The following is a 14,315-nucleotide window of genomic DNA, read 5'->3' as shown; positions in this document are numbered from 1 at the left end:
GAAAGGGCACCAAATGGGGAAACTAGCAATGCTGAGTGCAAACTTCAGGTCTGGACACTACCGTCCAGGCTCAGTTTTGATCATCTTCAACTGACCAAACAGAAGAAGTACAGAAAATATTTATGAAGAATGGCAGTAAGGATAGTTCTGCTCCAAGAATAATAAATTCTTAAAAATACTACAGGCTTTATTAGAAAGATAATTTATGCACAAGGAATTTGTTAATTAAAATATGACTGCAGAAATTTCAAGGCTATTTATACAGAGTTTGCTTGAGGTACACAGAACCTATTTTGGTTACAGTGCCCCATTCCAACAAATTTAAGGGTGCCAAAATTTACATAAAACATAAATTAAAGGTGATAGCTTGCCTTGAAAGAGATTTGCATGAGCATTTTTCAAAAGGATGCATATACTTGCTATTTAAAAAAAATCTCAATTAGGATTCAATTTGAAATGTAATTTGTGCAAAACATACTAGGCAAATATAAAAAACATCAACTGTGTTCTTACTCAGAAATGAGAACTAGAAAATATACACTCTTCGTGCTTTACAAACCAATTTTCTCTATAGTTCATGATTAATCCAATAAGAGCAATCAGTTCTGATGGACTGTTTAATATTTATCTAAAGCACAATTTGATGAAACTTTTGCCCAATTTTACAGAAATCAAAATTATGTATTTATTAAGTATATGATAAAGAAAAGCCTAAGACAAATCAAGATTTTAAAAGAGCATGAAGAAAGCTATCTTTCAGAACATCTTTTCTGAAAGATACTTAATAAATATACAATTTATTGTACTTAAATACTTAATAGGTTAGTCTAGAATAGTGGTTAGATTTAGCAAACGGCATGTACGTTTATGTTCTTGCCTATTTACTAAGTGTTTTGGGGGATGAGCCAAGGCTACCATAAATCACTGCTTTATCAATCTAAATTTGAGTATTTCATTATAATTCCTACAGTAAAGTCTCTGGGAAAAGGTCAAATACTCACCAATGTTTTGGTGTAACCTGGCTCAGACTGATAACTTCATCGAGGATTTCATTTTTAGCTTTTTCAAATAGTTCATTCTAGACAATATAGATAGAAATAAGTAAGATTCTCATAAGATAGTCAATTTGCCCTGCCATGATTTTCAAAGATAATTAAAAGGAAGGCCTCTGACAGGCTAGTGGGCTGACCTTGGGTTTGAAGCATGCATGAGCAGCAAATAATGCTCTTCTCTTCTAGTCTTTCTTTTAGGAATGCCAATATTCAGATAAGGACAGAGAAACTGATATATGTCTACCTTATCCACTCAATTCTGAATGCAGCTTTCCACATTAACATTTGTTCAGATAAGTTTTTCACATAACAAATGTTATGTGAAAGTATCAGCACATATTAATTTAGTGTACTAGTAACCTGATGCTGTTTTATAACTGATGGCATTTTAAGTCCCACTAAATCAGTACATTTCTCCATGGTAAATGCTGAAAATTAAAAAAGTTGATGTATAATTTTTAAAAGTTTACATTAGATAAAATACATTAATTCTATAAGACCTTGAAAGAATATTTTTCACCTTCTCAGAAAACAATTTTTTGTCAGTTTGTGTGTGTTTTTGCCATGAAAGAGTCACCCTGAGCTAACATCTGTTGCCAATCTTCTTTTTTTTCTTTTCCTCCCCACAGCCCCCATACGTAGTTCTATACTCTATTTGTAAGCCCTTCTAGTTCTTCTATGTGAGCCACTGCCAAAATTGGCTGACGGGTGAGTGGTGTGGGTTCCATGCCTGGGAACCAAACCTGGGTCGCTGAAGCAGAGTGTGCCAAACTAACTGCTACGCCATCAGGGCTGGCTCAGAAAACATTTTTTTAACCTTGTTGTGACATCCTATGATCCCTACTTACTGTTTAGTATTATGTAATAAGTAATTTAAATTATTGTAGAAGAGAGAACTGCTCCTGGAAATGAATTCTTGCAGCTCTAAATTAGTAATCATGGTCAAAACCCAAGCAATCTAGCTCACCAGATTTTGCTCATCAACCAATTTTGTTAGAACACAATATTACATCAGATCTACACAAAATCATGAAGTACACAAATATTACCCGGTCAAGTTCTCGCAGGCGAGGATAGTTATTCTTCCACTCAGTTTCAAGGTTAAAACGTGTTGCTGAGGAAGAAACATATTCAAGTTTGAGGATTCTCTTTCTTTCCAGATGCAGTGGTCAAAGCCATCTTGCACATCTTCTGTATTAAGTTAATTTCTGAGTGTGCAGCTACGACTCCTGAATACTCTGGGGTCTCGACATCTCAGAATCTCATTACTGCAATCGTTTCCAAATTTATCTCCTTGACTCTAGTTCCTCCATTTTCAATCCACAAAACACACAGCTGAAGCAGTTTAGTACAGCTGCTAAGAGCACGGACTCTGGAGTCCTACCACCAAAATTCAAATCCTGGGTCTATTATCTATTCCTGTGTGATGCTGGGTGCATTACTTAGGTAAGTTACTCTGTGCCTCAGTTTCCTCTTCTGTAAAACAGGAATAATAATAATACTGACAAGGGTGCTGAGGAACCAAATGGGATAAACAGGTAGGCTTTCCAAGTGGGAAAAGGGAAGGCGGGTATATTCTCATCAAATGAAACTATGGAAGCAAAGCCGTGGAGCAGGAAAGTGTGGGATTCAGGAACTAGTACAGTGTAGCTGGAACACAGGCTGCTCTGCTTTCCAACACATTTCCTCTCTTCCCCACAAAAACAGGGCATCTGACTTCTCTACAGTTTACAAACCTCTTTCTCCCAAACACTACTACAAAGGTCCTAATCCGTTTAAACTCTGCAGTGTGCTCCCAGCAATGTTTCCCCAGAAAGGGAAAATCCTGTCGTTGTACAAGTGAAGATTTATGTTCTCCCCATTTTCTGCATATTATCTAATAGTAAATGAACTAAAAAGCAGCTGTTAAAGAAAGGGAGTAAAGAATCTGATGGATGCCTAAGGCTGCCAGCTAAAAGAAATGCTAAGTTTGTTTACTTATTTTAAAAACCCAACTTACCTTTGAAACTATCGGCCTGTTGTTCAACTGACTCTCGTACCATTTTCCAAAAGCAGTCCGACACAGCAAGGCTTAAATTTCTTGTAGTCACCTGGTGTGCCTTTAGCATGCTTGTCCTATTAAAAAATAATAAGAGCTAAAGTATATTAAAATGGGAAAAAGGGCAATACTATCAGTAAGTTTGAGAATGTGCTTATTATGACAATATGAGAATAGCCACTTAGACATTTTACACCAGCGTTGTCTGATAAAACTTTCTGTGATGAAGAAAATATTCTGTACCTGAGTTATTCCATATGGTAGTTACTAGCTACACAAGGTTATTGAGCCCTTGAAATGTGTGGCTAGTGTGACTGAGAAACTGAAGTTTTAATTTTATTTAAACATAGTGAGGGGGTAAGCTTAAACTGTTCCATTTCAAGAGACTCTCTACATATAAAATTTTAATATAACTCAGTTGCCTTTCAGCAATTCTATTTGGTTTTCTGCCAGTATCTTATTTTCTGTCAATTTCTGTCAATGTCTACTTAGGGATACCCCTTTGACATCCCCACTCCCCACTCCAACTTTCCCTAATACTGTAAGAGAAATGTGTACACATATTGATTTTTTTTTTTTTTTTTTTAAAGATTTTTATTATTTCCTTTTTCTCCCCAAAGCCCCCCGGTACATAGTTGTATATTCTTCGTTGTGGGTCCTTCTAGTTGTGGCATGTGGGACGCTGCCTCAGCGTGGTCTGATGAGCAGTGCCATGTCCGCGCCCAGGATTCGAACCAACGAAACACTGGGCCGCCTGCAGCGGAGCGCGCGAACTTAACCACTCGGCCACGGGGCCAGCCCCACACATATTGATTTTTAAAAATCACTTTATGTGAAACTGCAGAGGTGCCGGTGGTGGTGTTCTGTGCCCACATCCCAGGAGGCGGTTCATTATGCCAGCCTGTATTGTACCACGTGATAAAGTGCTCCCAATTCTGTCAGAGTAGCTTGAGGACTTGCTTATTAGATGCAGACCACTATTTGGGGAAAATTCTGGAAATTCAATGTTAAACTAATGGCTAAAAAACTTTTAAGTGAAAACAATTTAAGCTATAAAATCTTGAAATAGTTAAACAAGATACCTACTTTAGGAGTTTTGAATTCTGAAAAAATTCTTCTTCATATTCTCTTATAGCTTCAATGCTTTCAGAGCTGTTTCCTAGGGAAAGAGGATGGTAAAGTTCTAAGAAAATTAATCTTTAATAGCTGAAAACAACAAAAACTGAAACTATAATAATCCATCTTTGCATACCTTTTCCTGTTACAACAGCAAAATAACCTAGAGCTTTCATTGGGAAGAGTTTTCCTTCAATTATCTGCTGAATCTATTTTTTAAAGTGGGAAAAACAAATGTGAGATGTAGGTTTATATAATTTTTTAAAGCAAAATATACTATTTAAAAAGCAAATTTAATGCTAAACATGTAAATTAAATATATAAATCTGTACAAAAGCTTAAAATGTACTTCAATTGTTATTTGAGGAAAAAATAAATACATTTAATTTTACCATACTAAAAAAAGTATTATTAAAACAAAAGTACCAAAATTAAAACTTGGAATGATGCACAGTGTTTTGGAGTCTGGGCTTAGTACGAATCCTGCTCTGCCACCTACTAGCTAAGTGGCCTTAAGTAAGTTACTTAACTTTTTCAAAACGATTGCTGAGAAGATTATATAAGATAGGATACTTAACACAGTGTGCCAGGCATGCAGAGCACTCAATAAATGGTAGCTACTATTATTATTTCCCCATATTCTTCTTTAAATACCTAAATTCTAACCAAGTTAGACTGCCTCTTTTTATTACTTTTTTTTTTTTTTTAAATATTTGGATCCTTTGGCTCTCAATTCTTTTAGGGTCAAAAATTCTTTCCTAAATGTAATAAAAACTATGGACTCTATCTCCAGAAAACTGCAGATTTGCGGAGAGATCCATCATCCACACACAAAGTAAAAGAGTTCCCACTCCCAGAAGCCCATTCAGATTAATATTGAGGTAAGAATCCGTCCTCTACAGCAAGTTACAACCCTAAGAAACGAAAGGAATGAAGAGAGATGGGAAAGAGGCACAGAAATTTGCATCTACCTCACTTCTCCCATTCTGCATATCAGGACCAATACTGCCACAGTGGGCTTTACCATTAAAAATAAGGCACAGAGGAGGTCACGGAGGCTGTGAGGAAGAGAGTTAACACAGCAGGCCCAACACTGCTGTCCTTAGAAAGGCCTGCTTGTCCTTGGCTGGCATCTGGGAATTTAACTGGTAAACAATTCCCTACATTGATATAAAAATTTCCCTAAATACAGTGGTTCATTGTGCAAGCAATGTGGTTTATGCTGAACATCTGCTTTCCTTTGGGCGTCTGGAATTTTTGTACTTGAGGGTGCCTACATGAGCACCCCCAATAAAAAGCTCAGGTGCTGAGTCTCCAACGAGCAACCTGTTGCTGGGGGCAGTAAGCACATCGGTGTGACCCTACTCGGAGGGGACTCTTGGAAACTTGAGCCTGGTTTCCTCCAGACATCACCTCTTGTACATTTTCCCTTTGTGATATTGCTTTCTATCCTATCACTTTAACAAATCTTTGGTGTAAGTATGACTATGTGCTGAGTCGAGTCCTTCTAGAGAATCAGTGAACCTAGGGGTGGTCCGTCTTGGGAACCCCTGACACAGAGGCACAGTCCCAGAAAGTTTCAGGTGGAAGGAGAGAAATGTAAGCAGTAGTACGAGGGATGGGCCTTAGTCTGAAGTTGTTGTTCTATGGGGATAAAAATATTATAATAACAGATGACGGCCAGCACTTATATAACCCTTTTTTTGCCAAACACTATGTCAATCACTTTAAAACAAACTCATTAAACCTTTAACTCATTAAACCTTTACAACCTATGAGACAGTAGCATGAATATCTTTATTTCCAACAGAGAGGAAGCCTTAAGCACTGAAAAAGCTAACTTACCCAAGGTTTCACAGCTAGCAAATGGCAGAGCTGGGATCTGAAACCAATCTGGCTACAGACTCTGTCCTGTTAACCACTACTTTATGCCTTTATAATTGAGTAATGAGCATGCCCTAAATCAAGATTTGCACTCTACTAAGACTTACACACAATGTCTCCTTGAAATAAAGCTCTTCCCTTGTTACAGGAAGGGGGGGTGGGGTGAGACACTGAACACCATACGTAGAAGTCATACAATTTCAGAAAGGAAAGCACCCTAGAGATCAACTAGACTAACAGGTTGGATTGTGCACTGACTGGATGTGAAAAGAAAACAAGATCTGCCCAACAGCTAGTTGGTGGGGGAGCATAGCTAAGAATGCTGAGGCCCGAGACCCAATTCAATGCCTTCTCTACTATAAATATCTGCTATACAGTCTTCAGTCAGTTAAGAAAGGTAATGTTCATCTGAAAAAAGAAAAATAGCATATACATAAGGTCCAAGAGGAATCTACACTGTCACTAGTTTTACACTAATTTATGAAAATCAACTAAAAATAATTTAAAAAAAGAAACACCACAAATGAAGTTCATAACTGATTATCACTATACAAAATTTTTAAAATTAAATTAGAGTAAGCAACATTAGCAATTTAAGTATTTCCAAAGTGAACTACAGTTACGTGCTGTTTAACAATGGCGATACATTCTGAGAAATGATTTGTTAGGTAATTTTGCCATTGTGCAAACATCATAGAGTGTACTTACACAAACCTAGATGGTATAGCCTACTACACACCTAGGATATATGGTACTAATCTAATGGGACCACCATCGGATACATAATCCATCGCTGACTGAAACATCATTATGTGGCACATGACTGAAACTATCATTATGGAATTTTATTTATACCTCAAAATTGCACTTAAGTAATTTACTATAACTTTCCAATACTTTGTTTTATTCCATTACCACCTCTGATCAAGTAGAGTATTCCATAAAGAGTTTTTTTAACCAACCAGTCGCGGTCGCAGCTGGAGCTTACACAAAGACTGTTCTCTCACAGTAAAGAACTTGCCCTCACCCTGCTTGGGCTAGTCACATTCTTCTCTGCCAGGTCTACTTTGGTCAAAACAAATATCGTCCTTCTTCCATGAGGATCCATTTGACTGACCAAATCTGTAACAATGCTACGTTCAGCATCCACAGATCCATCTGAAAACAAAATGAAAAGTGACAGTGTAATAATCGCAAAATGGATTTTGAAAACATCTACAAGCTACAGCCTTGTGTCCACATTATAGTAAGAAAAATTTTAACACATTTATTTTAGTTATAAAAAGAAATTCTAGCCAATAAAAATTTCTATGATGCCTACAGTGAAATTTACAAAAATATTCCCAACTTCAATTCTATTTACTAATAAAATGCACAAGTAAGAGGAGGGAGTAAAACATATTTATCCTGTATGTTTATGTGATGTGTATATTTAGAGCAAGGCTTGGGTTGTTAAAGGAAGCATATCAGTGCAATGAAAATCTTGTGATAAGACTTACCTTGAATACATAGTATGATGGCATTAGGATTCTGCATATAAGCTTTGCTGATACTGAAAATAGTCTCCTTGGTGTCAGGTGCCATGCCTGATGTCACAGTCTTGAAGAAAAAGGTTTTAAATGTCATTATAAATGTTTTCCACAATAGGAATATGATAAAATACCTATTTTGTGTACACTTACATTAATCACACCTGGTAAGTCAACAAGCACCATTCTCTGTAGTCCAGGGCCTTTTACATTTAAGGATATGGTCTACTCAGAAAAAAAAAAAATTAATATCGTGGGGCAGTTTGTTAGGAATTTTTTGCTGATATTCTGAAAATTCTATATCTCAAGCATCCAGATACAGTACTCAGAAAAATGTTATTCTTTTTCTGACTCTAAAAGTAATTATTCTAGAAAATTACCCAAAAAGTGATATATCATTTGGAATATTAAAAAAACAACTACATACGTATGGAACAGCTGCAATCTAAACATCAACGCCAGTATCATGCTTTATTTCAAAGTGTAAACATTGGATTTTCATAAAACACTGTTGAAATGAATTGCAACGCTTACCTCAGGGCTGACAGTACAGCCCTCTTTCACATTTTTCCTCATTCGGAGTTCTATTTCATGTCTCAATGCTGCAAGCTATTAATGCAAAACAACAAAATCCTAAGAAAATCTTCAGTTAAAAACATTCCATTTAATTGTCTTTTATAAGCTTTCACAGGTTGTAAAGTTACACACATGAACCTCCTATGAATTCTACTTACATCTTCCTCTTTGGTGAGATCAAACTCCCGAGAACTATCTTTAAACAAGGCCACATGGTGAGGACCTTCACTCAGAGTCACCTGAAATTAACAGAACATTGAGATTAATAATGCATTTACAATTCATATGAATTCCCCTAGCACTTACATGGTCTAGACAGCGCCACCACATTGCACAAATCCAGGTGTTCCTTCACACTACACATCAGCAGCATCCCTGGGGGCTGTCAACACAGATAAATACCAGGGGAGTAATGCGAACTGGGAAGAGACCAGCCTTGTCTGTTGCAAGGAAATCTGTCCATGCTCTACCCTCCTGCCAGAAGAAAGTTAACACTCCTTCCTGAAATACAACATCACCCAGAGCCACTACAATTAGGGTGCTGGTAACAAAGTAAAAAGGTAGGTTTACAATGTTTTTACAACTGATTATAGCACTTGATATGAGGTGTAAGCGGGTTTTTCCCCTCCCTAAATTAGAAGTATCCCAAATGCCCGGCAATAGTAAAATGGATCAGGCCAGCCCGGTGACATAGTGGTTAGGTTCGTGTACTCTGCCTTGGTGGCCCCGGGTTCGCAGGTTTGGATCCTGGGCATGGCTGGTCAAGCTACGCTGTGGAGACATCCCACATAAAACAGAGGAAGATAAGGGGTCGGCCTTGTGGCCAAGTGGTTGAACTTTCATGAACTCTGCTTTGGGGGCCCGAGTTCACAGGTCTGGATGCCAGGTGAGGACTCACTCCACTCATCAACCATGCTGTGGAGGCATCTCACATATAAAGTAGAGGAAGACTGGCACAGAAGCTGGCTCAGGGCTAATCTTCCTCAAGAGAAAAAAAAAAAGGAGGAAGATTGGCAATGGATGTTAGCTAAGGGCAAATCTTCCTCACAAAAAAAAGAAAGAAAGAAAAAAAATAGAGGAAAAGTGGCACAGACATTAGCTCAGCGACAGTCTTCCTCAAGCAAAAAGAGGAAGATTGGCAACAGATGTTAGCTCAGGGCCAGTCCTCCTCACCAAAAAAAAGTAAAATGGATCTATAAAGTGTGGTACATTCACCCAATACCACAGAGAAATTAAAAAGAAACTAGCTTCACACAACATGGTTGAATTCACAGTCAGATCCAAAACAGTGCTCTGCATGAGTCACATTGGACTGCCCAATACCCCTTTGCTATACTTATAAACAAACTTCATGTCTTGACAATTTTAGCCTCAGCCTCAGAGTCTCACTTTCTACCACTATTCGGGCCTCCATTCTTGGTGATTTCAATTTCCCAATTCTCCAAATACTCTATACCTATACCCACCAGCTGAACACAAAAGAAAAAAAATCCACAACCATACAGCTGCCCTTTAAATTTACGTCCAGAGACCTTAATGGGGACTTCAGCACAACTCAGTAATCCTAATTTCTCAAATTCCCTCATCAACTCCTTCCTGGAGTCACCATTTGCCTAGAAAAAACTCCACACTTTCCCTCCTGCTTCAAGCTTCAATATCTTCTCCCCTCTCTTTACTTAACAGCTGATGATCTAGCTTCTTATTTCACTGAGGAGTGGAAGCAATCAGAAGGAAGCTTCCACATAGCTTACTTCCTCGCCTCCAGTGGTAAATTCAGCCACCATTCTCAGTCTTCATCTTCCGTGACCTGGCAGCAGCAGTCGACCTCAGCTGCCCCTTCCTCCTGGATGTTTTCTTCACCTGGCTCCCAGGATACTGTTCTGGCTCCCTCCTCTCGCACTGGTTGCTCCTTCACAAGCTCTTGTTGTTTCCTCTTCCCTGAGCCTCTTAACGCTGGGAGTGCCGGGGAAGCAATCCTTCATCCTGTGTTTTCTCTGTCACTAGTCACTCCCTCTTTTAAGATCATGGCTTTAAATACTACCTTTAGAGACTTGATTATGACTCAATTTATGTCTCTAGCCCAGACCTCTCTCCAAACTTGTATATCCAAGTGCTTATTTGTTAACATCCCTCAGGCAAGTCCAAAACTCCTGATCTTCTTCCCCAAACCTACCTAGCTCCAGACTTCTCCATGTCAACCACAGCCTTTAATTCATTCAGGCCAAAAACCTCAGAGCATCCCGATGACTGACTCTCTCTCTCTCTCTCTCTCTCTCTCTCTCTCATTCCACATCAAATCTATCAAGAAATCCCATTGATTCCTCTTTCAGAACAGATCATAATCCAACCATTTCTTATCACTTTCACCACAACTTCCCTGGCGCAACTGTCACCTGGACCCTTCAATCGTCCCCCACCTGGTCTCTCTGGTTCTACCCATCTTGCCTGCATCTGTTTTCAACACAGCGGCCAGAGCAAGCCTTTTAAAAAGCAATGTTGTTACTCTGCCCAAAACCCCACAGTGGCTCCCCATCTATTCAAAATAAAAACCAAAGCCTACACAATGATCTACGAGCCCCTAATGACCTGCTTCCCCTTGCCCTCCACCATCCCTGACCTCATCACTACTACTCTTCACTCTGCTCTAGCCACACTGGCCTCGACCGCGAGAGCCACCTAACCACCTCAGGGCCTTGCGCTGACTCCCTGACAGAACACTCTGTTACATGATATCCACACGATCCTCTCCCTCACTGTCTGCAAGTCTTTGTTCAAATGTCACCTTCTCGATGCAGTCTACCAAAACCCTGGCACCCCCATTCCCTTTTCTTATTTGCATAACACATACCACCTCCTAATATACTATGTAAATTGGTTATTTATTATGTTTATTATTTATTGTCCGTCTCCCTCTACTAGAATATATCCTCCATTATGGCAAGGATCTTTGTTTTGTTTACCAACACACTGCCCAGAACACTGCGGCATGTATTAAGCACTCAATAAATATTTGTTGAAAGACTCTAGCCACAGACTTTCTTCCTGTGACGATGCCTGAATCGTCAGTGCTTCTAAAGACAGACAGCTTGTTCAATGACTCCCAGCCTCTGCCGCCTCAATGACTTTGATCTTGCAACTGTCCCCTCCCTCTCGCATCATCATTTTTTTTTCTCAACTAGACCATTACAATCAGCATATAAGTATCTTTAAAAACCTTCCCTTGTCCCAATATATTACAACTGCTACTGACGCATTTCTCTACTCTTTTTTTACAATAAACCTAGAGATGATTTATATTTACTGGCTCCACTTCCAATATTCTCATTCTCTCATTCGGCCTCTCATTTATCTTATTCAGAACAAAATCCCAAGGCCTAATGACAGCTCAGTACAGCAAGGCCTCCCACTGCACCTCTGCCCTCCCCTCCCACTGCTCTCCCCTCCGTACTCAGCTCCTGTTACACTGGCCTCCTGGCTGTACCTCCCACTGATTTCTACAATAGAAATCACTGCAAATGCTATATATCAGTTCTTTCTCTAGTTAAAATTCTTTATTTCAACACAATGATCAAAGCTCCCTGAAGCGATTACTCGCCTGAGGAGCTTCATTCGGATGACCCATTTTCTCACCTTCACTGGAGAACGCGTCATCATCTCCCCAGATCCTCGTGGGAATATCCGTGCTTGGGCAATCATTTCCAACACACTAGTTTTTCCAGCACTCTGATCTCCAACCACAACCACCTTACCACAAAACAAACAACATTTATTCTTAACTTCGATACTAAATTAAATTTAAATAGATTTGGGATGCTGCTCTGAGATTTTTTAGTCTTTCAAAACACCAAGTTAAAAAAATATATTTTAAAATATCATCTATAAAAAAACAATTGATACAGGTATACACATGGAAAACATAAACAACAAAACATTAATTGGATCCAATGTTCATAGCCAAATTTTTATTTAAAATTTGTGCTAATTTAGGGCCGGTCCAGTGGCACAGCAGTTAGGTTTGTGTGTTCCGCTTCGGCCGCCCGGGGTTTGCTGGTTTGGATCCCAGCAACGCTTGGCAAGCCATGCTGTGGCAGGCATCCCACATATAAAGCAGAGGAAGATGTGCACAGATGTTAGTTCAGGGCCCGTTTTCCTCAGCAAAAAGAGGAGGATTGGCGGCAGATGTTAGTTCAAGGCTAATCTTCTCCAAAAAATAAAAGGAAAAAAAACCACTTGTGCTAATTTAAACCACTATTTCTAAAATCAGATCATTAATGTTCCACAAATCATTTCCATTGCTAGTCTACTCTTTACAAAGACATTTTCAATACTATGAGGTTAAATGTCACTCATGTGCCTAACTTAATCCACTGTTCAGATATTTTAATATCACGAATATTATGAATACATAATGCCAAATATCTGATAGCCTTCCTTCATTACACATAAATACAGTCAAACAACATTCAATGCTAAGACATCACTCAGAACACATGAATAAACGTTATATAGCAAAATCTACTATGTCATTATCCACATCTATTGTGTATATACTTGTGTGTATGTGTATAATAACACATTTAATTTTTTCAGAACCTAGTGTTTATTTTGCTAATGGGCAAGTTCACTGGGTATTAATTTTTCACTTACCCTTGGCAGATGATCTTGAGTATTATAACTGGCATCATAATCAGACAGAACATCAAGAACTTCAGAATACATGTCAATCAAAGATTTCTATAAAATTTAAAAAATTAACAAAACAGTGAAAACATTTAAAAAAAAAATACCACAGATGCATCAAGAGAAAAAAGGCTGATAAATTCAAAATGTTTTTCTATAATCACTATTTTTTTAATTATACAAATACATTATTATAGTAAAAAGTAAAACAGTAAGAATAAAATTCCATTTCTTCTTATCTAATTGATCTAATTTAGAAATATATCGATTTACTAAAGTACATTAATTCAGGATTTCCTAACCTTCTAATGAATTGGTCAAAGAGGGAAGTTATTATTTAATACTGAAGAGCTAACATTACATGCCCAACAAAGGAAAACCACTAACACCAAAAAGGCCAAACAAGGGATCAGGTGACCAAGTGAAAGGAACTTGACCTCTACCAAGTTTTCTGTGTGTGTGTCAGAGAGAGGGAAGAAAAAGAGAAAAGGAAAGGGAGACAGACTGAAGAAAGGATAAAAGTAGATAAAGAATCACCAAAAAGGCTGCCACGTCCCTAATAATGATTAAGCGTGCTCTGACAACTGGGCAGACTATAACGTGAGCATCAGGGGCAGATATCCTGTATTCTTTCTCTCAGTAGAATCAGGATTGAACATGGTGCCTCGTACACAACAAGCTTCAAGTACATATTTGATGAATAAAGGAACAAATAAACAGGCCTGGGAAAAGAGGCTACTATGAAGCATTAATTACTAAAGATAAGTTTTAATGCGAGGTAGGAACAAAATGAGAGCCTATGATTCCTTTCATCTCTTAACACCTAGAAATAATTAAATGCAAAGCAACTGTGTCCCATCCACCTAAAAACAAACAAAAAACTTTTCAAATTTTCATTACCATTTTATTTTATGAGAGAAAATACTGTTTCTGAGGTCAACTCTCAACATACATAAACACTTGGACATGACTTTTCTCAGCTGACATGTGTGACTTGTAAACAAAGCCATACTATTCATTTGTCTTACGCAGTCATGATTTAGAGTCAGAACTACTAACACATGTTGGTTAAACTAGAACTATATTTCTTTGGACCTTGGCTACAGAATGGATGTGCCATGACTTAGTGCAGTTTTACTAGACATAAATTCTGTTTACCTATATGAGATTTAAGTTAAAAGGATGACTTCAATTTAATTTAGCACATACAGCTTGGTTTAGTGTGGGGGGGATAGTAAGATTTAATTTACTGATAATGGTTAATTACCAATGTGCTGATAACAATACCAGCATATGCTTTTTCAAAAATTCTTTAAATGCCTAAGGAATCGTCCAGAAGAAAATGTTCACTCTTTGAAAAAGTAGCCTAACCATTCAATAGAAATACAAGTAAGGCAGTGATGATAAGTCATATCTAAATGTCTATCAATTCACAATTCT

General features: G+C 38.1%; 1 protein-coding gene across 4 annotated transcripts in view; it reads right to left on the bottom strand.

Moving 5' to 3' along the window:
* OPA1 (OPA1 mitochondrial dynamin like GTPase) overlaps positions 1-14,315 on the bottom strand; it is an 84,802-nt gene that overhangs the window by 41,899 nt on the left and 28,588 nt on the right. For all 4 annotated transcript variants that reach the window (XM_005601892.4, XM_001500454.7, XM_005601891.4 and 1 more), the window contains 12 exons: positions 12,843-12,929; positions 11,826-11,939; positions 8,354-8,434; positions 8,154-8,228; positions 7,773-7,844; positions 7,590-7,689; positions 7,118-7,248; positions 4,343-4,415; positions 4,177-4,249; positions 3,052-3,167; positions 2,102-2,166; positions 1,002-1,078 (listed from right to left, as the gene is read on the bottom strand). In XM_005601892.4, coding sequence (XP_005601949.1) covers positions 1,002-1,078; positions 2,102-2,166; positions 3,052-3,167; positions 4,177-4,249; positions 4,343-4,415; positions 7,118-7,248; positions 7,590-7,689; positions 7,773-7,844; positions 8,154-8,228; positions 8,354-8,434; positions 11,826-11,939; positions 12,843-12,929 — 1,064 coding nt within the window. The remainder of the gene's footprint in view (positions 1-1,001; positions 1,079-2,101; positions 2,167-3,051; positions 3,168-4,176; positions 4,250-4,342; positions 4,416-7,117; positions 7,249-7,589; positions 7,690-7,772; positions 7,845-8,153; positions 8,229-8,353; positions 8,435-11,825; positions 11,940-12,842; positions 12,930-14,315) is intronic.

The sequence above is a fragment of the Equus caballus genome, chromosome 19 (genome assembly GCF_041296265.1).
Source record: "Equus caballus isolate H_3958 breed thoroughbred chromosome 19, TB-T2T, whole genome shotgun sequence".
NCBI lineage: Eukaryota > Metazoa > Chordata > Mammalia > Perissodactyla > Equidae > Equus > Equus caballus.
This window is presented reverse-complemented; position numbering and strand designations above follow the sequence as displayed.